The 24,224-nt window shown below is 49.0% G+C and overlaps 1 protein-coding gene across 1 annotated transcript in view; it reads left to right on the top strand.

Annotated features, from left to right (window-relative positions):
- Positions 1-13,325: 13,325 nt before the first annotated feature.
- Positions 13,326-24,224, top strand: part of LOC107120403 (polypeptide N-acetylgalactosaminyltransferase 9) — a gene marked incomplete at its 3' end in the record, with an annotated part of 190,948 nt that continues 180,049 nt past the window's right edge. The window contains exon 1 of the mRNA XM_015423091.1: positions 13,326-13,566. Coding sequence (XP_015278577.1) covers positions 13,326-13,566 — 241 coding nt within the window. The remainder of the gene's footprint in view (positions 13,567-24,224) is intronic.

Raw genomic sequence — 24,224 nt, 5'->3', positions numbered from 1 at the left:
TGATACCTCTGAGGATGCCAGTCACAGCTACTGGCGAAACGTCAGGCCCTACAATACCAAGACCACGGCCACACAGCCCGGAAAATCTGCAACAGCTAAACATAAAATTGTTTATTTAAAAAAAAGACAGAAAACCTCACAGGGTCGCCACCATACGTCAGCAGAAGAATCTGACATAGGGAGCAACCCCAGCCAGGTGCTTTGTTATTCACTTGGGTTTACTCACAGGAAAATGGTCCCAGATTTGCAACCATGGCAGATTCACCTAAAGGAAATCAAAACTAGCTTCATGGGTACCAAACTTGCTCCCAGAGGTATGAATATTGAGAAGATGGGGATGCCAGTTAAAGAGGGTGAAAAGAAAAGGGAAATTAGCCTGGGAGCTCATAGACTCTGGCAGGGGGAGACTTTGGTGTAGTCTCTCTCTCTCTCTCTCTGTTAATTGCTGTCAAGTCACTTCCAATTTATGGTGATCCTATGAATTAGTGTCCTCAAAAATGTCCTCTTGTTAATAGCCTTGCTCAGGCCTTGCAAACAGAGGGCCCCTGTGGCTTCCTTGACGGAGTTCCTCCATCTCAGGTTGGGTCCTTCTCCTTTCCTGCTGCCTTCCACTTTTCCATTAACATGTGGGATTCACTGCCACAGGAGGTGGGGGCGGCTATGAGCATGGACGGCTTCAAGAGGGAACTGGATAAACATCTGGAGCAGAGGTCCATCAGTGGCTATTAGCCACTGCCACATAGGAACTCTCGGTCTGGGGCAAGGGATGCTCTGTCTTCTTGGTGCTTGGGGGGGAGGGCAACAGTGGGAGGGCTTCTAGTGTCCTGGCCCCACTGCTGGCCCTCTTGATAGCACCTGGTATTTTTGGCCACTGTGTGACAGTGTTGGACTAGATGGGCCATTGGCCTGATCCAACATTGCCTTCTCTTATGTTCTTATGTCCTAGCATTACTGTTTTTCCATTAACTCTGGTCTTCTCATAATGGGCTCTTTTTGTAGAAAAAGCCCAGCAGGAACTCATTAGCATAATAGGCCACACCCAACACCAGAAACCAATTAGCATATTGGGCCACACCCCTGCCAGCACAGCTCATTAGCACATTAGGATGCACCCCCATGTTACCAGAAGTGTGGTTATCCAGCCACACCCACCTTTTGCTTCTTATTCTGGTTACCTTGTTTGTTGTCAAAACCCAGGACTTTTTTTGGAGCAGGAACTCCTTTGCATGTTAGGCCACACACCCCTAATGTAGCCAATCCTAATGAGTCTCTGCTGTTGGGTGTGGCCTATTATGCTAATGAGTTCCTGCTGGGCGTGGCCAATTTGGGAGTCAGCCGGAAATCCGTTCCTGTGCATTACTGCACAAAAATAGTCCTGATGTGAACAAAGATGGCCTCAGTTTGGTCATTTTAGCTTCTAGAAAGAGTTCAGATGTGTATGTCTAGGAGGGCACGATTCCCTGTGGGTGCTGAAGGTTCTTCCCACCAGTAGCCAGCATCAGGGCTCTGTGCTTATCACAAGGAAGCAGAATAGGCACACCTGCAGAAAACTGCAAGGTTTCCTGCAACTCTGACAGGCTCTATATGCAATCAGAAAAAAATTAGTCGGTAGTTTTAAAAAATAAAACTCCGCCACTGGCGTCTGGTGTGGTGTGCTCATCTACAGTTGAGGGCAGTAAAGAAGAAAAATAAAATGCAGGGAGAGAGGGAAGATGTATTTGTTCCGATTTTTACATCTCGCTTTTCTCCCCAAGGAGGATCCAAAGTGGCTTGCAACATTAACATAAGAAGCTAAGAGAAGCCAATGTTGGATTGGGCCAATGGCCCATCCAGTCCAACACTCCATCACACAGTGGCCAAAAATACCAGGTGCCATCAGGAGGTCCACCAGTGGGGCCAGGACATTAGGAGCCCTCCCACTGTTGCCCCCCCCCAAGCACCAAGAATACAGTGCATCACTTGCCCCTTGTGGCTAATAGCCACTGATGGACCTCTGCTCCGTATGTTTACCCAATTCCCTCTTGAAGCCGTCCATGCTTGTAGCTGTCACCACCTCCTGTGGCAGTGAATTCCATGTGTGAATCCCTCTTTGGGTGAAGAAGGACTTCCTTTTATCCATTCCAACACGACTGCTCAGCAATTTCATGGAGTGCCCACGAGTTCTTGTATCGTGAGAAAGGGAGAAAAGTACCTCTTTCTCTACCTGCTCTATCCCACCCATAATCTTGTAAACCTCGATCATGTCACCCCTCAGCCGTCATTTCTCCAAGCTTTAACCTTTCTTCATAGGGAAAGTGTTCCAACCCTTTTATCATTCTAGTTGTCCTTTTCTGCACTTTTTCCAACGCTATAATTTTCTTTTCTGACATGTGGTGATCAGAACTGTACACAGTTTTCTCTCATTGTTCTCTTCTCCCTCCTGTTATTGTCACCACAACCACCCTTAGGCTGAGAATGAAGGTCTGGCCTAAGTTCACACAATGAGCTTGCATGGCAGAGTGGGGATCTGAACACGGATCTCCCATCTTGTAGTCTGACATCTGCTCCCCCGTATTGTATCATGGGCCTTCTCAAGTTTCTGGAGGCCTATAGGATCCTGGAGGTGCGGGGGGGGGGGAATATGGCAGTCTTCTGTCCACGATACACTGCACACGGCTTGTGTCTCCAAGTCTGGAGATAGAAAGGCTGCCCCGGGATAACCGTCCTCCAGTTGGGGCCTGGAGTTATCCTGGAATTAACAACTCAGAGCTCAGCTTCCCTGGAGAAAAATAAAGCTTTGGAGGACAGGCTCTACAAGAGCCAGCATGGTGTAGTTGTTAATAGCAGCAGACTTGAATCTGGAGAACCGGGTTGGATTCCCCACTCCTACCCCCACATGAGGCCTGCTGGGTGACCTTGGGCCAGTCACAGTTCTCCCAGAGCTCTCTCAGCCCCACCTACCTCACAAGGTGGGGAGAGGAAGGGGAGGCATTTGTAAATGGCTTTGAGATGCCTTACGGTAGAGAAAAGTGGGGTATCAAAACCTTCTCTTCTTCTTCATATCACACCCCCCACGGAGTTCCCTCCCCTCTCCAAACTCCAGGGGTCATTTGGGGGGGGACGCGGGGGGACACCATCCCCCCGGGTGAGGTGCGGGAGGGCGGGGCCTGGAGCTCCCTGCTGGTGCCCGCTGGAGGTCGCCGCCAGCTGTGGGGAGGACACACTTCCGGTGATGTCAGGGGGTGTGGCATATGCTAATGAGTTATGCTAATGAGTCCCCCTAGCTCTTTTTCTACGAAATGACCCCTGCCAAACTCTGCCTTCCCCACACAGCCCCTCCCTGCAATCTCCAGTAATTTCCATAGCCAGAGGTGGAAACTTGGAGTTCACCCTCATTGTTTCCTTTTCAGTGCCTTCCCTGTCATCTGGTATAGATCGTGCAAAGAGTTCCCAACTACCTTTTGCTTAGAGTTGCCAGCTCTGGGTTGGAAAGTACAAGAAGATTTGAGGGTGGAGCCTGGGCAGGGTTTGGGGAGGGTGTTGGGATACAGTGTCATAGAGTCCACCAGTGTTCCCTCTAAGCTGAGTTAGTGTGAGTTAGCTCACAGTTTTTTAGCCTCCGGCTCACACATTCTTGTCTCAGCTCGGGAAGGATGGCTCCAGAGCAAACTAGTTTATGCAGCAGCCAAATCACTCGCTCACAGCTTTCATGCCAGTAGCTCACGAAGTAGAATTTTTGCTCACAAGACTCCGCAGCTTAGAGGGAGCATTGGAGTCCACCCTCCAAAGCAGCCGTTTTCTCCAGGGGAACTGATCTTGGACACTTGGAGATCAAGAAGAGAAGAAGAAGATGCCATCAAATGACAAAATGGTTCAAAAATGATATAATTATTTGTTAGAGGAATATATGCAAGAAGAAATAGTAAAAAAACCCACAATTATAACCTGGATGCAGGATATAGGTCGTAACATAGAGGTAGATGCATGGTCTAAAATATGGAAAGTAGCAAAGTTTATGAGGGCTATACCATATAAGGAGAATCTATATAAGATGTTCCATAGATGGCATTGGTCACCTGATAAGATTGCAGAATGTTATCCAAATATGTCAAAGAACTGTTGGACATGTAAACATAGTGTTGGAACTTTTTACCATCTTTGGTGGAGATGTGAAATGGCCCATAAATTCTGGTTGAAAATACATAAAATGATAACAGAAAGTTTAAATATAGACCTACCATTTACACCAGAAATTTCATTGTTAAACATTATTCCTGATAACTGTAAAAAAGAGGACATGCATTTAATAACCTATATGCTAACAACTGCTAGAGTACTATCTGCAAAATATTGGAAACTAGATAGACTTCCGTCAAGAGAAGAATTTGTGTTGAGACTGCTGGAAATGACTGAAATGGATAACCTATCCATTATAATACAAGGAAAAAATGAAGAGTTGTATATTAAAAGGTGGACAAGAGTATATGCATGGATAAATAAGAAAATGTGTTAATAGACTCAGAATATACTGTAAACAACATTATTTTGATTTATACCAATGTATGCTGTGAAAATTAACAAATAAATGACAGGGGGAAAAAGAAGAGATGAAGAAGAGAAGAGATTGGATTGGATTTATACCCCTTCACTACCCAAATGAGTCTCAGAGCAGCTTACAAACTTCCTCTCCCTTCCCCTCCCCACAACAGACACCCTGTGAGGCAGGTGGGGCTGAGAGAGCTCTGACAGAAACTGCTCTTTTTCAAGAACAGCCCTTATCAGAACTATGGTTTGCCCAAGGTCATCCAGCCAGGTGCAAGTGGAGGAGTGGGGAATCAAACCCGGTTCTCCCAGATTAGAGTCCCATGCACTTAACCACTACACCAAACTGTAACAGCAACCCTACTTTTACTTGAGGATCAGAAGTGTGCGTGCATCCGTGTTTTGCTGTCAGGTCAGAGCTGACTTCTGGCAGCCCTGGAGGGTTTTCAAGGCAAGAGACATTTAGAGGTGTTTTGCCATCGCCTGACTCTACCCTCAACTACCTTGGAGGTCTCCCATCCAAATACTAGCCGGGGCTGACTTGGCTTGGCTTCTGAGCTCTGCCGAGATCCAGCTAGCCTGGGCCATTCAGGTCAGGAAGACCAGGATTAAGGACTCCAGGCCCATCACCACGATTTTTAAAGTCGGGGGCTCCTTCCCCACACCTGCCACCACTCGGGGGCCCTGGAGTGGACGGGAAGTTGTGGGTCCTCCTCACCAGTAAGTTAGGGGGGCTAGCCCTGAGATGCCCCCACTGCAGCTACGGGCCTGAAGTACTCCGATTCCTGTTCTCTGCTTCATACAACGGAGACAGGGGTGCTCAAAACAACATCTGTTGGTTAACAAAGAGGAAAAGAAGAAGAAGAGATTGGATTTATACCCCACCCTTCACTACGTGAGGGAGTCTCAGAGCAGCTTAAACACTCCTTTCCCTTCCCCTCCCCATGACAGACACCCTGTGAGGTAAGTGGGGCTGAGAGAGCTCTTGACAGAAACTGCTTTTTCAAGGACAGCTGTGCCAGAACTACAAGGTCATCCAGCAGGTGCAAGTGGAGGAGTGGGGACTCAAACCCCAGATCAGAGTCCGTGCACTTAACCACTACACCCAACTGGGATCGAGTAGTTGCCAACTCCAGGTTGGGGAATTCCTGGAGCTTTGGGGATGGAGTCTGTGGAGAAGAGAGTTTGGGGAAGGGGAGGGACCTCCAAAGGGTATAATGCCCTAGCATCCACCAGTGTTCCCTCTAAGCTGAGTTGGTGTGAGTCAGCTCACAGTTTTTTAGCCTCCGGCTCACACATTTTTGTCTTAGCTCAGGAAGGATGGTTTCCAGAGCAAACTGATTGATGCAGCAGCCAAATCACCCGCTCACAACTTTAATGCCAGTAGCTCGCAAAGTATAATTTTTGCTCACAGGACTCCATAACGTAGAGGGAGCATTGGCGTCCACCCTCCAAAGTAGCCATTGTCTCCAGAGTGAACTGATCTCCGTCATCTGGAGAAAAGTTGTCCTTGTGGGAATTCTTCAGGCTCTCCCGGATGCTGGCAACTCTACTTCTGCTCCTCCAGACAGCGACTTCTTCTGCATCCCAGACAATTACTGAGGCTGGAAGCTCCTCCCTGGCTTTGTCTTGTCACAAGTCAAGCAACCTCAGTCTATTACCAGTGGCTTCCTTTCACATCCTTTCTGGCAGGGGACCTCATTAATTGTATCGAGCAATGCATGCTAACAGGCAGTAATGCGCTCGCTCTTGCTCACTCTCTCTCTCTCTTCCAAGAGCATGTTTGCTAAACAGCAATTGAAACGTCTCCTTTAAGTATATTTAGTGCCTATCGGAAGTGCAACATTGACTGTCTTGAGAGGTGCTAATCCAAGTGGGGCTTGATTTTCGGCATGAAATATTAGCGCTGGAATGGATTTGGGAAGAACCACTCACAAGCAGGGTCTCAAAGCGGAGGCAAGTAGTTTGGAGTGCCTCTCCCTGGTTGCCAGCTAGAGGGCTTCCCTGTGGCTAAGCTGTGCTTGAATCACAGAAGGGGGGACCCCCTCCCCTCAACTCCTGTTTTTAGGAGGCAAAGAGAGGGAGGAAGATTCCACAAGGGAAGAAGAAGAAGAAGAAGAAGAAGAAGAAGAAGAAGAAGAAGAAGAAGAAGAAGAAGAAGAAGAAGAAGAAGAAGAAGAAGAGGAGGAGGAGGAGGAGGAGGAGGAGGAGGAGGAGGAGGAGGAGGAGATTGGATTTATATCCCACCCTTCACTTGGAGTCTCAGAGTGGCTGACAAACCCCTTTCCCTTCCTCTCCCCACAACAGACACCCTGTGAGGTAGGTGGGGCTCAGAGAGCTCTTTCGAGAACTGCCCTTGAGAGAACAGCTCTGAAAGAACTTACAACTTACCCAAGGTCACACCAGCAGCTGCATGTGAAGGAGTGGGGAATCAAACCCGGTTTTCCCAGACTAGAGTCCGCGCTCCTAACCACTACACCAAACTGGCTCTCTTGGATAGGAGGACCATGAAGGAAGGCTTTATGGAAGAAGGCAATGGATCCTTCTGATCCACCACTTCGGTCTCCAATAACAGGTAGAAATGTGTCTTTGCACTGACAGAACTGTGGCTTGCCCAAGGTCCTCCAGCAGCTGCAAGTGGAGTAGGGAATCAAACCCTGTTCTCCCAAATTAGAGTCCACACTCTTAACCACTACATGAAACTGGTTCTTTTCTCCTTTCTCACCCATCCTTCGAATCATTGTGGTACAGTGGTCAAAGGATCCAGCTAGGAGCTGGGAGACCCAGGTCCCTGTCCCCACTCTGCTCAGCCCAACCTACCTTGCAGGACTGCTGTGAGGATAAACTAGCGATGACAAGAACAATGTAAGCCGCTCAGGATCCCCACTGAGAATAAAGGTGGGGTATAAATGAATTAGGAGCTGTGGTGGCTCAAGTGGTTAAGACGCTGAACTGCAGGCTGTGGAAGGTCAGTAGTTCAGCAGTTCGAGACCCAGGGTGCCGCATGACAGAGTGAGCTCCTGTCTCTAGTTCCAGCTCCTGCCAACCTAGCAGTTCGAAAGCAAGAAATTGCAAGTAGATAAATAGGTGGGAAGGTAACAGCGTTCCGTGCGCCTTTGTGTTTAGTCATGCCGGCCACATGACCACGGAAACGTCTTCCGACAGCGCTGGCTCTTCAGCTTTGAAACAGAGATGAGCACCGCAACCCTAGAGTCGGATTCGACTGGCTTTCAAGCAAGGGAACCTTTACCTTTACCTTTATAAATGAATTAAATACAATTCAAGCACCACTGCTAAGATTGTGCCACTCCCTGACACCCTTCTTTTGGTCCTCGGTTGGGAACTGGAGGTCCAAACAGCACCCCTGGGAACCCTAGGGCTGCCAACCTCCAGGTGCCACCTGGAGATCTCCCACTATTACAATAGATCTCCAGACAACCCCACCTTTCACTACCCAAAGAAGTCTCAGAGCAGCTTACAATCTCCTTTCCTTTCCCCTCCCCACAACAGACACCCTGCGATGCAGGTGGGGCTGAGAGAGCTCCGAGAGAACTGCCCTTGAGAGAACAGCTCTGAAAGAACTTGTAACTGACCCAAGGTCACACCAGCAGCTGCATGTGGAGAAGTGGGGAATCAAACCTGGTTCTCCCAGATCAGAGTCCATGCTCCTAACCACTATACCAAACTGCCTCTTTTCCTCCCCAAACTCCACCCCCCCAAGCACGCCCCCCCCCCAAAAAAAAATCTCGAGGTATTTTTCAATCCAGAGCTGGCAATGCTAACACTATTTGAAATTTTTGAAAACTTTTTTTAAAAATCATCATAGAATTCAAGGCAGCAATCCTCAGCAGGTCTACTGAGAAGTAAATCTCATTCCATTCAGTGAGGCTTACTTCCCGGAAAGTGATTGCGGAACTGCAGCCAAGGTTCCCAAAAGCTAACCCCGTCTAGCTCCCTACCCGACGCAGGCCGGCTTAGCTTCAGTAAAGTTATTGAAGCAAAAACCTTCCAATTATGTCCTGGAAGCTTGCTGAAGTTCAGCACTTCAAAATCACACTCGCTACAGTGGAAGAGGTAAGCATGTGCTTAATTTGCTCCACTGAGACCAGATTTCTGAAAAAGCATCCCTCAGTTTAACACAGTGAAACCAAATGCCAACGGGAGATCAAGATGGGATCTGGTGTTAGTCTGTCTGTAGCAGTAGAAAAGAGCAAGAGTCCAGCAGCACCTTAAGGACTAACAAAATATGTGGCAGGGGAGGAGCTTTCGTGAGTCACTGAAGTGAGCAGTGACTCGGGAAAACTCATACTCTGCCACAGGTTGCGTTTGTCTTGAAGGTGCTACTGGGCTCTTGCTCTTTTCCACAAATGCAAAAGAGTTCACCATTTAATAAATCAAATATTAGATTTCACTTAGCCAGATTGGTTTGCGACTACGATTGTTTAGAATGAGGAATGGCTGAACAGCTTTGTAAGCAGTCAGCCCCCCTCCTCTAGCAAAGGGGCAGGTTATCGCTAGAATAATCATAAACACCCTTCTTAAAATATCACCTCAAAATCCATAAGTGCAGGACACTGCCTGGCCTGAAATGAAACAAATTGGATGCCAGTCAGGAACAAGCCTGGTTTACTTTAGAAGTGTGAGTAAGAGTGGCTGACTGTCTACTGCCCTCTCCGTGCCCCAGAGAGATGCATGATTTGGGGCAGAATCTATTGACTCACCCTTGGACTAATCCCATCAACACCCAACCTTACTTCCCCTGCACCTACTTATCTTAATTAAGTGGCAGTTATTCAACACTTAGTTCTATTCACCCAACCTATAAGCCCTTCCTGCCCGGTACTCGCAGGGTCATTAGACCTCTCCCACACCATTGTCCACCTCAGAAACGTGCATTAAGTTATTGTTTTTCAGGCACTGAGGCACCTGCCTGAGGGTACATTTTGCCCTCTGTCTGAAGCACTCTGCCTCTCAGCAGTGTGTGTAGGTGTCTTGGATACTCTGCATACACCCCACTTTGTTGGTCTCTCCCTCCTCTCTCAAAATGCTGGTTGTTTTGCCACTTCTGTGGACCTCTTCAAGATTGGTAATTATTGCCCTTCTCTAACCCCTTTATCCTTTAGACCAGTGGTTCCCAAGCTTTTTGGGCTGGTGACCCACAAGTCCAAATGTACTTGGTATGGTGATCCATCCAAGGCTGGCCCAAGATTTTTTTGTGGCCCTGGGCAAACTATGGTCTTGGCATCCATCCATTTTGGGATTGCTGGCCCAAGATTTTTTTGTGGCCCTGGGCAAACTATGGTCTTGGCATCCATCCATTTTGGGATTGCATTTTCTAATCAACCATTTTTGAGAAACCAGCAACCGTCACCCAAAGGGTGCAGCTGCCCCCACTACACATTCTAAGTGAGTGGCATTCTGACACACAGCTTTCACATATGAGGTTACATCCCAGCCCCTGACCACCCTCTCCTTCTCCATTACTCCCTCTAACCCCCCCTCCAAGATTCTTACTCAATCTAGTGACCATCAGGACATGTTTTACTTGATCAACAAAGACCCCATTCAAACGGGCCAGATAACGCCAGGGAGGGGGGAGGCGTGGCTATTTGCGCCATCGCAATTTGACCCGGCACTATGGGAGCAGACATGATGGTGGTGAACCAGGGTTTTTTCCCGCAGCGTGTGTTTCCGGCACGCGTCAACGAGGCAAGAGGAGCACGCTGGATGGAGACAGTGCATCTGCGGCCCGTCGCAAACCGGTTGATACTGGACTTTCGCTGGTACTTTTTTTAAAAAACCAATTTTTATTAGGATATAACATCAACTCAAACAACTCAAACTCAAATCAACTCTGACAGAAACTGCTCTTTTTCAAGAACAGCTGTGCTAGAACTATGGCTTGCCCAAGGTCATCCAGCAGGTGCAAGTGGAGGAGTGGGGAATCAAACCCGGTTCTCCCAAATTAGAGTCCACACACTTAACCACTACACCAAACTGGCTTATATTATATTTATATTGTATTGTTTTATATTGTTGTAAGCCGCCCTGAGCCAGCTGGGCCGGGAGGGCGGGGTAAAAACCTACCAAATAAATAACTGCTTCCAGAGGCAGATCTTGGTTTCCAAAATACAGACAAGATCAATGGAAACGGCAGAGGTGGTGATTCAGGAGGACGAAACGGCAACCCTCTTGCAGAGGCTCCGTGACCCTAACAGTGCTTTAGATGGGAATGACTCTTCTTGGCTTTGGATGGGAACTTTGCAAGCCCACCTCTATATGTTGGGGATGGTGCCACTTTTTGGATCCAGCCTCTAGTGGCTCTAACGGTGAGATGCTGGACAATTCAACGAGACTGCGGAGGATGCTCTGTCCTAGCCGGCGCTGGGTGCCCCCCCTGAAGGCTCTGAGCTCTCCGCTGTTGTGGTTGCATGTATTTTTTAAAGGAGATTCTCACAATCTCATTATTTGTATTGTTTAAAAGCAGCAAGAGGCTGTGCCTGCCTTGGTCGGAAGGGAATAATCCTGCACTTCGGCTGTTGTGCTCAGAATACTGAAGGGGGCGAGACTTTGTTGTCTGGGGGGGGGGTTATGGCCTCCTCTGTTTCTCTGGTGTCAGATGTATCTCAAGGGCCTTGTGCCTCTTTGTTATCCTGCCCATTACTGCACGGACATCTGAGGGAAATGGATGCAGCCGTGCCGACTAAATTGGAATCCCTGCATCTTCAGAGGAAGACCAGAGCCGGCCGCATACCAAGCAGTTAGCCTTCAGGATTTCATCTTCCATTCGAAGGGCAGATTTCCCCCAGCCGGTGTCTGTGTTGTCCTAGGGGCAGTGTTTCCACCTGCACTGAGAATGCTGATTCACAAGCTAATCAGGTCTCAAAAAAACGACACCTGGTGAATGCTGTCTTTCATTCTGAATAACGCCTGTAAGCCTTTGGTCATTGGCCAGGTGGCACTGCATCTCCCCCCCCACCAGTCCGAGAGCACGTAAACAAGGGGTCCTGTCTGTCCCCGAGAGCCCTGTGCTGTTGAGTCCCTGTTGAGACAGGAAAGGGAAATGTGGAACTCATCTAGTTTGGTGGGAGAGCCTTTCTGCCCTCCCCCCAGGAGACAGATCACCTATGCTGATGTTCAAGCCTGCCTGAAGCCCTCAGTTCCTGTTGTTTGGGAGCAGGCTGAAGTGAAATAACAAAAGGGGGGGGGGGAGTCTGCTATGATGAGAACATTTGTTTTCCTAGGGTTGCCAACCTCCAGGTGGTACCTGGAGATCCCCTGCTATTACAAGTGATTTCCCAGATGACCAAGATTTGGTTGCCCTGGAGAAAATGGCTGGGTTCTATGGCATTATACCCTGCTGAGGTCCCTCCCCTCCCAAAACCTCGCACTCCCCAGGCTTCACCCCTCCCCAAATCTCCAGGTCTTTCCCAACCCAGAGCCCACAACCCTACATTCAGCTGAGGTTGAAAGACTCAACCTCTCTTATGATCCCCCCCCCTGCCCCTATTGGTTCAGTAGGCAGCAAAATGAGCACCGGTTGTAATCAATGCTCCCTCTAAGCTGTGGAGTCTTATGAGCAAAAAATCTACTTTGTGAGCCACTGACATTAAAGCTGTGAGCCAGCAATTTAGCCACTGCATAAATCTGTTTGCTCTGGAGCCCTCCTTCCTGAGCCGAGACAAAAATGTGTGAGACGGAGGCTAAAAACCTGTGAGGCAGCTCACACTAACTCAGCTTAGAGGGAAGACTGGTTGTAATATCATCCCATTTTTATCCCATTATTTCTCCAGCGTTTGCAGGGCGGCTCTGCACAACAATCCTTCGGGGTAGGTCGAGGCAGAGAGACCCAGAGTGTCTGGGCCGGGCCCAACTTCCTGGCTGAAACCTTTGAAGCCAAATCTCCTCATCCCTTGCAGAGCGCCCTAGCCCGGTACTCCGTGGGAGCTCGGACCCATCCAGGGGCAATCCCGTGGAAAGGAAACCAACATTCCCACCCAGCCAGCCATTCAGAGCCTGTGTGCGCGCGCGCATTCCTTCCTGCGCCCTGCCGCCGGGGGGCATTGCGTGCCTGGGGGATGGGGGGGGGGCGCCCAGCCGGGCTGCCTCCGCCGGTCCCAACTTACCAGGGGAAGGCGAAGCGGCTCGGCTCAGTGCATGCCGATGAGCCTCCTCTCCTCGCTCCCCCGCCCCTCCCCTCCCCAAGAAAGCACGTGACTTCGCACCGGCGCTCTGCCAGTGGGAGAAACCGATGCGATTGCAACACGCACACACGCACAGAGACACACACACGCCTGGAGGGACGCGCTGGCCGCCCGCCCGGCTCTGCTCGTCCGCCGCGTCGCCCTGTCCTTGCCGCGCACGCCCTCCCGTCCCCCGTTGCGAGCGCGCCTCCATCCCGGAGCCGTGAAGAAGCGGGGGGAGGAAGAGCCCGCCTCGCCTCTGCCCGCAAAGGGACGCCGGCGGCGAGGAGGAGAAGGAGGAGGTGAGCGGTGCCGCCAGGCGCCCTTGCGGGAGGCGGAGGCGGCGAGCGGCCGTGGTGCTGAAGGACAGCTCCCTCCGGCAGCCTCGCCGCGCCCGCTCCTCTCGCCTGCCACCCTCTCTCCAGCCCGAGGGGAAGGGGAAGGGGGCGTGGGGCGGGAGGGGTGAAGCCGTCCGGAGCTGCCACCCCCCCTAAATCCCTCCACCCTCGCCGCCCCCTCCCGGCTCCCGCAGGCAGGCTCTGCCGCCTTAGATGCGGCTCCGGCTCCGAGGGCACCGGCGACCATGCCTTGATGCCCCCGCTCCTCTACCCAGCGGCTTCCATGGCGGTGGCAAGGAAAATCAAAACTTTGTTGACTGTCAACATCCTGGTCTTCGTGGGGATCATCCTCTTCTCGGTCTACTGCCGGATCCAGGACCGGTCCCAGGAGCTGGTGCAGATTGTCCGGAGCGCCGACCGGCGGATGAGGAGCCGCAACGCCAAGGTGGGCACCCTCCTGGACAGAGACTCCATCCTGCAGCGGCTGGACCACCTGGAGGAAGTGGTCTACAACCAGCTCAATGGTGAGGAGGGGTCGAGACAGCTTGGGGGGTGGGATCCCTCGGGGATCATCCAGGGGTGTGTGAAATGTCCGGGGGGGGGGGGGTGGGGTCCTGCAGTGCTTGGAGAGCTCTCAGTCTTCACCAGGAGCATGGTGGCCTCACTGGAAGCTGAGAGGGGACAGCCAAGAGCTTCCCCTGTTCTGTCCCTGCCTTGTCAAACAGGGACTTGACAGAGAAGGGATGGAGATATTGAGTTTTGTGCCAGGTGGGAAGCGTCTCTAACTGAACATGAAGTTGAGCAGGTGATGCTGGAGGCGATGGCCATGCACTGCAAGAAAGGTGCAAGGTGATCATTTGCTCCCAAATTGTTAAGCGTCTCCGTACTGAAATATTCAAGGATCTAGCACTGCAGATTAATTTTCTTTTAGACCAACGCATGCAAAGCAACGGCACCTTAGTTTGCAGTCAGCTGTCACTTCTAAGGAGGGTCACAGCTCACATGGACCAGTGGCCAGAGCTGCGCCTGCATCCAGCGGAGAAGATCTCACCTGTGCCACGTGGTTACAGGCTTCCCAAGGGTGCACGATACCTCCTTCTCTATTCCCCATCTGTAAAATGGGTCCACGGGTTCACACATGCCTTTAGGCGGCTTGATTTCTCAGTAGTTCGGTGCTCATTCTCTGCAAGTCTCAACCAACCCCCTGACTTGATTTCCCTCCATCGGGTGACTGGCCGCTGAACACGCAAACTACACGTATGAGGCCAACGGCTACCCCAGCGTGAAAATACATGGCGGGCAATGCTAGGGAGATCACCACAGGTCTGAAGCCTATCAGAGAGAGGGACTCTGTAGTCTTGGCAATGGGAACACATTGCTCTGAAGCTGGGAGATGCAGTGTATTAAGAAGTCTATGCTGGTATGGGACACAGCCCCATGTTGTCGCAGAGCTGGGAAACTTTGTAACGTTTGGAGTGCTGGCAGGTAGCTGGCTGTGGAGGGTTCCTATGGGCAGTGCCCAGTGCAGGCAGGCAGAACTGGGTCAGAAGACCCGGTCTCCGATGTAGCCCAACTCCTTCCTGCAATCTGACATCATGCTAGGTTTATGCTCTTTGCACCCAAGCTCCCTTGAAAGTTTCCTCTGTGGTTCTTCAGCTGCCATGGTTCATTCACTTGCAAGTGCCCACGTGATGCTCCCATTGACAAGCGCTCAAGTGAAGTGCATGAACAACCCCGTAGAGCTTCACTGCTGATGGGGTGAATGGCTTCCCTTGGGTGGTGATATGGTATGGAAGTTTCTTTCGGGTTGCCGGACTGGCAATGGATTGCCCCCAGGTCCGAGTCACTGCTCAGTGCTTTGCGGTGAATGTCGAGGCACGAACCAGCCACAGTGAACGATCCGTTGCGACTGTCAACTCTGGGAAGCACTTTTCAAATTGCCAGAGAAATAGTAACAGCAGAAGGTTGCACTGTTGTGCTGGGGAACAGATTCCGCCTCCCTCTGCAACGTTCTCCGAAAGCTTGTCTCCTCCGTCTTTTTCACTGGAACGATTGGTTTTGAGTTCCCTTGAAAGGCAGAAGACTGGGAAGACTTACTAAAAAAAAATCCTTTTATTTTTTATCAAAATGTTAAAAATTCCAGTAGCACCTTTAAGACTAACAAACTTTATTGCAGAACAAATGTAGAGTCCAGTGGCACCTTTAAGACCAACAAAGGTTTAGTCAAGGCATGAGCTTTCATGTGTGTTGTACTGCTTCAGGGCAACACGGCTGACCACCTGGATCAAACTTTATTGTTGCATAAGCTTTCGAGAAACACAGCTCTCTTCGTCAGATGCATGGAGGGTATGAAGAAACTGGTCAGAGATCTATAGGTGGTAAGGGGAGGGGGAGAGAGGATGCAGAAAGTGCCATGTAAATGCAAGGCAGTTGCAAAAGTCATGAAACAGGTAGAATGCACAAGCCAGGCTGGGTGTGATCCCTTCCTTCTATTGATGAATCCGAATGGGATTTTTTATCATGCTCACCTGCCGTTCCCTAGTTTGTGGATATTTTTTAAAAGAATCACATTGGTGTACAAAGATCCCTTCCTTCTATTGATGAATCCGAATAAGATTTTTTATCATGCTCGCCTGCCGTTCCCTAGTTTGTGGAGATTTTTTTAAAAGAATCACATTGGTGTACAAGTGAGATTGTGGCTTGTTTGTGGGTTGAGCCCAAGCAAGCCAATAACATTTAATCATTGTTTGAGCAAGTGGCCAATGCTTGATAAGCACTCTTCCATTTTACAGAAAAGCTAGACTTGAGTCCAGTAGTGCCTTGAAGACTAACAAGATGCTCCGATGCCTGACAAAGGGAGCTATGAGTCTTGGAAGCTCATGCTCTGGATTTCTTGTTGGCCTTTAAGTCGCCACAGGACTCAGACCTGAGGGGTCTGGAGACCAAGTCCTATGAGGAAAGACTGAAGGAGCCGGGTATGTTTAGCCTGAAGAGGAGATGACTGAGAGGTGATATGATAACCATCTCCAAGGACTTGAAGGGCTGTCATATAGAGGATGGTACAGAGTTGTTTTCTGTTGCCCCAGCAGGTCGGACCAGAACCAATGGGTTGAAGTTTCATCCAAAGAGTTTTCAGTTAAACATTAGGAAGAACTTCTTGACAGGTTGAGCGGTTCCTAAGTGGAACAGGCTTCCTTGGGAGGTGGTGGGCTCTCCTTCTTTGGAGGTTTTCAAACAGAGGCTAGATGGCCATCTGTCAGCAAGGCTGATTCTGTGAACTTAGGTAGATCGTGAAAGGGAGGGCAGGAAGGGCTGCATCAGTGCTTAGTTCTTATGGCTGTTTCTTACACAAATACTGATTGCCACTTTGGGGTCATGAAGCAATTTTTCTCCAGGCCAGTTTGGCCAGGGATCCTAGAGGGTTTATTGTCATCTTTTGGGTGTAGAACAGCATTCACTGCAGGTGTGGAGGGGGAGATATTTGTGAATAGATGGTTGGACTAGAGGACCCTGGAGATCCCAACTCTATGATTCTCCTGCAGACCAACACAACTACCCACCTGAAACGATTTCCATTTTGTGGCAATTCATAAACAGTTAAATATGAACCAGGTGGGATTCGTGGAGAGGTGTAATTAAATTTGCAATAGTTCATCAGGACAGTATAAGCTGCAATTCCTTGTTCTTGGGTATCAGCAGGACAGGATAAGCTGCGATTCCTTGTTCTTGGGTATGTTATGAGAATACTTGAAGCCTGCCTTCCTTCCCTCCTCCAACAAGTTTTAGGGAATTATTTTTAATGTTTTGAGGCCAAGTAGGCTTTGGAACGACATATGATTAAAGTTGCATTGTTTGGAATTAGAATCGGAACGCTGATCGCAGTAACTGCAGACACCAAATGCAGACAAAGTGAAATGCTTCATACCAATAGGGACTTTCTGGTACTGCTGCATAAACCAGCGCTACTGAATCCTTGCATGGCAGTGTGTTGATGCAGTATACTTCCTGATAGGAGCTCACAGTCTGCCTGATGAGAGCGCTTGGGAACACGTTGAATTGATCAAAACTGGTAACATGGTACAGCCTAGAAATCTGATAGGGGTTGGGCCCTCCAGTGGGTCACAGGCCGAGCAGCAAAAGGGGACAGAATTCCAGGGTCTTTGGTCACCTCGGAGGGCCCGTGGAGTTGGGCAGATTGTGTGATTTATTCATATGATGCTTGGATTGAGGTCTGGGAGGCTGAAGAGGCTTCAGGGGGAACCAAGGGCTGCCTGGGGGTGCCTCTCGGTAGCCCTGGTAGCTCATCTGCATGGAGGCTGAAAGTAAAAGACTGTGGAAGAGAAGGATTTCTGATAGAAGAGAAGCTGAGCCTTCATCTAATGCATGAACTCACTAATAGCAGATGGGGTGTTGGCCATTCAATAAGTTTAAAAGGGAGGGTTGCAAACCCATGGACTCTTGTGGCTATAGGCTGTGGCCACCCTCTGGACGATCAGTTCACTGGCCTACAAATCTGAGATACAGGAATGGGATATTGCATTCCTGCCTAGTGACATCGGGTCGGTCACTATGGGAGACAGGATGCTGCCCTAGATGGCTGTTGTTGAGGGTTGCCAGCTCTGGGTTGGGGAGTACCTGGAGATTTTGGGGGTGGAGCCTGTGGAGGATAGAGTTTGAGGAGGGGAGGGACTTCAATGAGGTCTAATGAAGGAGAAGAGAAGAGATTGGATTTAAACCCCGCCCTTCAAACGGCATCTCAGGGCAGCTTACACACTCCTTTCCCTTCCCCTCCCCACAACAGACACCCTGGGAGGTAGGCGGGGCTGAGAGAGCTCTGAGAGAACTTGCCCAAGGTCATCCAGCAGGTGCAAGTGGAGGAGTGGGGAATCAAACCCGGTTCTCCCAGATTAGCGTCCGTGCACTTCACCACTACACCTAACTGGCATAGAGTCCACCTTCCAAAGCGGCCCTTTTCTCCAGGGAAACTAATCTCTATTGTCTGGAGATAAATTGTAATCCCAGGTGATCTCAAGCCACCACCTGGAGGTTGGCTACTCTACTTGTTCTTATATCCTTTCTGAGGTATCCTATGGAACTCACTGCTATGGGATGTAGTGACAGTTGGTAATGATACTCCTATACAAGCAGCAGTCCTTTGTCCTTTGGATAGATAACTAGATCCCCCCCTCAATTTCTTTCTGTTGTAATTGAATTAGGGGCCATCACTACATCCTGCAGTGAGTTCCGTAGGTTTCACATGTGATGAAGTAATTCCATCCTGAATCTCCTGGCCACCAGCGGCACCTCTGTGCTCAGAGACAGTGTACGTCTGAATGTCAGCTGCTGGTGGGCACCACAGTGGAAGCTTTGGTCTCTGTGTAGGGTTGCCCAGTCCCTCCTGGCCACCAGCAGGGGATGGGTGGGCAGGGTTGCCAGTTCCAGGTTGGTAAACTCCTGGATATTTGGGGATGGAGCCTAGGGAGGACAGGGACCTCCGTGGGCTCCAATGCCATAGAGACCAGCCTCCAAAGCCTCCCTTTTCTCTAAGGGAACTGATCTCTGTGGTCTGGAGATATGCTGTCATTCCAGGGGATCCCCAGGTCCCCCCTGGAGGCTGGCATCCCTACCTCTGAGTCTTGCTAGGGGGCCTTCGGGGTCATCTGCTTCAAGCTTGGCTGTTGACGGAAGCAGCATACTGTGCTAGAAGAACCTTTGGTCTGATCTTATGTTCTTCTAACCTCCCAGCTTTGGAGTCCTTATGCCATAGATTAGTCTTTATGCCACAGATTGCCATTGGCTGGAGGTCTGTCCTAGCTTCATGCCGCGCTTGCAAACTTTCTGGAAGCTTCTAGCTGGCCATCAAAAAGTGTGCGTGGTGGAGGCAGAGATACTGGTTTTGATAGATCTGTGGTTTGATCCAGCCGAAGCTGTTCCTATGAATGGTGCTGGGGTGGCGGGGAGAGTACAGCAGTCAGAGTTTAAGTTATTTTGAGCAACACGAAGCTCCAAGCAAGTACAGTTCTGCATAAGGGTGATGTTAAGTTTTCGAGGTCTGAATGGAGAGTTTGGAGAAGTCTGCCCCCCCTCCCCCAGAATACAGTGTGGTTCATTTTTAACTTTGTGGGGAACTTGCAGGGCAAAATGAAGCCACAGGGCATTTGCATTTTGGGATTGAATGACCTTGAGTTTGAAAAGGGGGTGAGGGGACATTGGTGGATGGGGTTATAACAACTGCCGTTTACCTCTGTGCATGAAGGGTCTGCTCAGCTCTCAGGGTTATACGTCTCTTTGAATAGTAGGCGCTGGGATCCATCAGTAGGATGGTCACCTTCACGCCTGCTCGGGTGCTGGTAGAAAGCGTCTGCTTGACCACTGTGGAAAACAGGATCCTACACTAGGTGGGCTTTTTGATTGGACCTGATATTTCCACCCATTCAAGTGAATTCTCTTCTGAAAAGGGAGGGAGGGGAAAATATTTGCTTCAGCAACTCCTGGCCCTGGTTGCGAGAGGAGTGCCCGGCTGTCCGTCGTGTGTCTGTCCTGTATAATAATAAAGGAAATCCTACTCTACACAGAGAGTGATTAAAATGTGGGATTCGCTGCCAGAGGATATAGGAATAAACAGCTTTAAAAGGGGATTAGACATATTCGTGGAGGATAAGTTCTATCAGTGGCGAGTAGCCGCGGTGACTGAGGGGAACCTCCCCCTTCAGAGCAGGCCCACGTTATGACTCCCGTGGGCCCCTCCCACCATTATTTATTTATTTATTTATTTGATTTATACCCCTCCCTCCCTGCCAAATATCAATATTAAAACTTATTTTTTAATATACTTCAGCATTTTATTTTATTTTTTCTGCTTGAGGCAAAATGTAATAGATTTTTGTGGGCTCTAACATTTCATTTTTTTCTGATTTGAGGGGGGGGAAATAAAACATTTTCTTCAGCCCTAAAAGTTCATTTTTTCCTTCTGATTTGGAAAGAAATTAAAACATTTTCAAGGGCCCTTTAAAGTATCGTGGGCCCTAAGCACTGTGCCTAATGCGCTTAATAGATAGGTCGGCCCTGATTCAGAGGCAGTCAACCTCTGAATCCCAGAGCCAGGAGGCAACATCAGGGGAAGGCCTCAGCCTCTATGTCCTATTGTTGGCACTCCAGTAGAACTGGTTGGCCACTCTGAGAAACAGGATGCTGGACTAGATGGACCACTGACTGGTTTGATCCAATGCTCCCTCTAAGCTGTGGGTTCTTGTGAGCAAAAATTCTACTTTGCGAGCTACTGGCATTAAAGTTGTGAGCGAGCGATTTGACTACTGCATAAATGAGTTCACTCTGGATCCATCCTTCCTGAGCTAGGACAAAAATGTATGAGCTGGGAGCTAAAAAACTGTGAGCTATAACTCACAATAACTCAGCTTAGAGAGAACACTTGTCTGATCCAGCAGGGCTCTTCTTATGTTCTTAATATGACTTCTGCAACTTTAGAAGCCATTCAGATTAATGTTTGTTAACAGGTGATGCTCTCTTCTTCTTTTTTGACTAATTGAGAAAATCATAAATTCTTGCTTCCTCCTCCTTCCCATCACTACATGGGAGCAAAGTTCATTTGACCCATATATTGTCTGTAAGATTTACAGTATCTCTGTGATAATCATAATATTTCTAGCAAAACAGACTTCTGCAACTTTAGAAGCCATTCAGATTAATGTTTGTTAACAGGTGATGCTCTCTTCTTCTTTTTTGACTAATTGAGAAAATCATAAATTCTTGCTTCCTCCTCCTTCCCACCATTATTTATTTGACCCATATATTGCCTGTAAGATTTACAGTATCTCTGTGACAATCATAATATTTCTAGCAAAACGTCCATCATCATGATAGGCAGGTGGGGGACAGCCAGGATACGTCTGTGCCAGAAGTCCTGCGGGATGCACCATGGTGCATAGAAACACATTGTGGAATCTGCAGCGGTGGCCATCCCACGTGGTGTCAGAGGTGGCAGGCAGCTGTACTGTTACCTTGCTGAACAGCAAAAAGTTTCCCCAGGAGTAGCTGTGTGTCCATCACCCACTTTGGGTCTGCATTTTTTTTTTAATGGCCTGCATTTGCAGCCTGCATATCAAGCCTGAATGCAACAGACCACGGCTGGGAAAGGTATGCATCATTCTGGAGAATTACCATTGTCTCTGACTCCCAGCTCAGCATATGCTCCAGGGGTCTCCAACGTGGTACCCCAACATGGTGCCCAACAAGGCTTCTGATTGGCCATTGGAGATTTGATTGCCTGTGCCATTTTCTAAAAAAAAAACCAGTGCTTTGGCAGCAGCTGCCACCACAGCACAAGGATCTTTGCAATGTGAATGAAGGGAGGCTGTGGCAGCTATTTTGTGGCTGGCCCCACCTCCTGCAGCATCAGTTTTGTGGTAGCCATTCTGCAGCTGCACCTACCACATCGAGTTGGAACTCCAAAGGTGCCCACAGGCTCAAAAAGTTTGGGAACCCATCAGTAGCAAACTCGGGTTAAGAACATAAGAAAAGCCCTGCTGGATCAGACCAGTGGTCCATCTAGCCCAGGGGTCAAGGCCTTCCCCTGATGTTGCCTCCTGCCACTGGGGTTTAGAGGTTTACTGCCTCTGAATGTGGGAGTTCCCTTTGGTCACCACGGCTAGTAGCTACTGATAGATCTGTCCTCCATGCATCTGTCTAATCCCCTTTTAAAGCTGTTTGTGACTGTGGCCATCACCAGTGTTCCCTCTAAGCTGAGTTAGTGTGAGCTAGCTCACAGTTTTTTAGTCTCCAGCTCGCACATTTTTGCCTTAGCTCAGGAAGGACGGCTCCAGAGCAAACTAATTTATACAGTAGCTGAATCGCTCTCTCACAACTTTCATGCCAGTAGCTCACAGAGTAGAATTTTTGCTCACAAGACTCCATAGCTTAGAGGGAGCATTGGCCATCCCTATATTCTCTGGTAACAAACTCCAGATTTTAATCACTTGTGGTGTAAAGAAGTCTTTCCTTCTGTTCGTTGCTTTGTATTATTATGTACAACTGCTTCTGTATGGGAGAAAGTCAAGAGTGACATTCCGGGATGTAGCTGCCGTTGTGATGGTGGCTAAATTTGCCCCTAGTGATCTTCAGCTATTGAGAATGAAAGCTGCTTTTATGCGCATAACCCCATCCTTGGTTCTGTTCTCTCAGGCCTCCTAGGGTATGATGGGATGTCTGGAACCAGCTTCGAGACAGAGGTTGCGTGTCACTTCTGATCCACATGTCTGTGACATGCATCTGCCTTTGTACCCAGGGGACCCAGACTCAAGTCCCTGCCTTGACACAGAATGGCTGGGCAACCTGGGGGCAAGAGGCTCGTCCGCGACTTCAGTTTTTCATGAAGACGGATGAGAAAAGAGGCCCATCGCGCATTCGGTGTGCTGAAAGGGATGTGGAAGTCATGATGCATTCATCCCCAAAGGAAGGCTCCGTCCTTTCCCCCTCCCTACTGTTGAAAAGATATTTTAGCAGAAACAAATGTAGTCACTTATGCCTCTCCACTGTGGGGGAGGGGAGGCTTTTGACTTGTTGCAGAGATCCCTAATGCTTTGCCGCAACCCGGAGGAATTTAAGAGCACCTAAAAGCCTGGCGCTTTGGCTGGACTCAGTTGTGCAAGGTAAAAAGCAAGGTAAAAAGTTGTGCAAGGTAAAAAGCAAGGTAAAAAGTTGTGCAAGGTAAAAAGCAAGGTAAAAAGTTGTGCAAGGTAAAAAGCAAGGTAAAAAGTTGTGCAAGGTAAAAAGCAAGGTAAAAAGTTGTGCAAGGTAAAAAGCAAGGTAAAAAAGCAATTTTAATTAAAATTAAAATATGCATTCCCAACTCGTGCTTTACCTGAGATCCTTTAATGACATCGCATATGCCATTTTGTCACTTCCAGTGAAAACCCAGCAGTGACAAAGGGAAGCTCTAGGAATTGTCGGAAACTCTGTTGTATAAACAAAGTTCACTCCTGGGTTTGCAGGGGAAGTGACATCATGGGGGAAGCGACATCAGGATCGTGCCAGTATTGGGATCTGGGATTTTTCAGGAAGCTCAGGCAGTCCCCTATTGCCATCATCATTCCACCTAGCTCAGAATAATGGATTGATTGGCAGTGGCCGTCTAGCTATGTCTTCCTTAACACCTGCTCTAACTGAGATCCTTTAATGGAGCCTGGCATATTCTGCTGCTGCTTCTCAAATCTCAGGCAGAGAGGGGTTTTTTCCAGCCCAGTGGGGTAGCCTTCTCTGAAGTGCTGCCTTTTCCACACACAGGGCCAGCTAGACAGGCACAAATTAGGAGTCTCAATGTGTGGAGGAGATGATGGTGTAGGGAGGAAGGGTTTAAGTTTGCTAGGCACTGGGATGCTTTTGGAACAGGAGGGACCAGTACAAAAGAGATGGCCTCCACTTGTCCTGAGAAGGAACCAGGCTGCTGGCACTTAAAATAAAAAAGCAACAGAGCAGTTTTTAAACTAAATCCTGGGGGAAAGCTGACAGAAGATGAAATGTCTCTTGTTTGGGATGACTCGTCTCTAAGAGATGAAGGGGTAACTGTTACTGTTCTAGAGGGGAATGGATTAGGACTGGCTACTGAGAGGGTGACAAACAATATTGACTGCCTGACAAGGTCTAGAGGCCACAGGAGGAAGGTTGCAGGCCTAATGTGTCTGGGGAATTATAGATGTTTATATACTAATGCTAGAAGCATCCAAGATAAAATGGGGGAGCTGGAATGCTTAATGTCAGAGGATTTCAAACTGCTCGGTTGGCAGGAGCCAGGGCCAGAGACGGGAGCTCACTCCGTCATAGAATCATAGAAAGAGTTGGAAGGTACCTTGCAGGTCATCTAGTCCAACTCCCTGCATTCTGCAGGAGCATAGCGGAAAGATAGCCCTACATACCTACATACCTACAACATCCCCAAAAGATGGTCATCTAGCCTCCGCTTGAAAACGTCCAGTGAAGGAGCATCCACCATCTCCCGAGGCTCAGGGCGGCTTACAAGAGGGCACAGGCCCATACATAAAAACAGGATAAAACAGTAAAACCATTAAATAACAACAAAAACAAGAATAAAGTGTTCCATACAAACAAGATGGTCTCTGAAGATGGTATCAATCATTTCATTGGGGTGATACTGTCCTGTTGATGGTCC

The sequence above is a fragment of the Gekko japonicus genome, unplaced genomic scaffold, assembly GCF_001447785.1.
Source record: "Gekko japonicus isolate JY-2015 unplaced genomic scaffold, Gekko_japonicus_V1.1 scaffold395, whole genome shotgun sequence".
NCBI classification, from domain to species: Eukaryota; Metazoa; Chordata; class Lepidosauria; order Squamata; family Gekkonidae; genus Gekko; species Gekko japonicus.
This window is presented reverse-complemented; position numbering and strand designations above follow the sequence as displayed.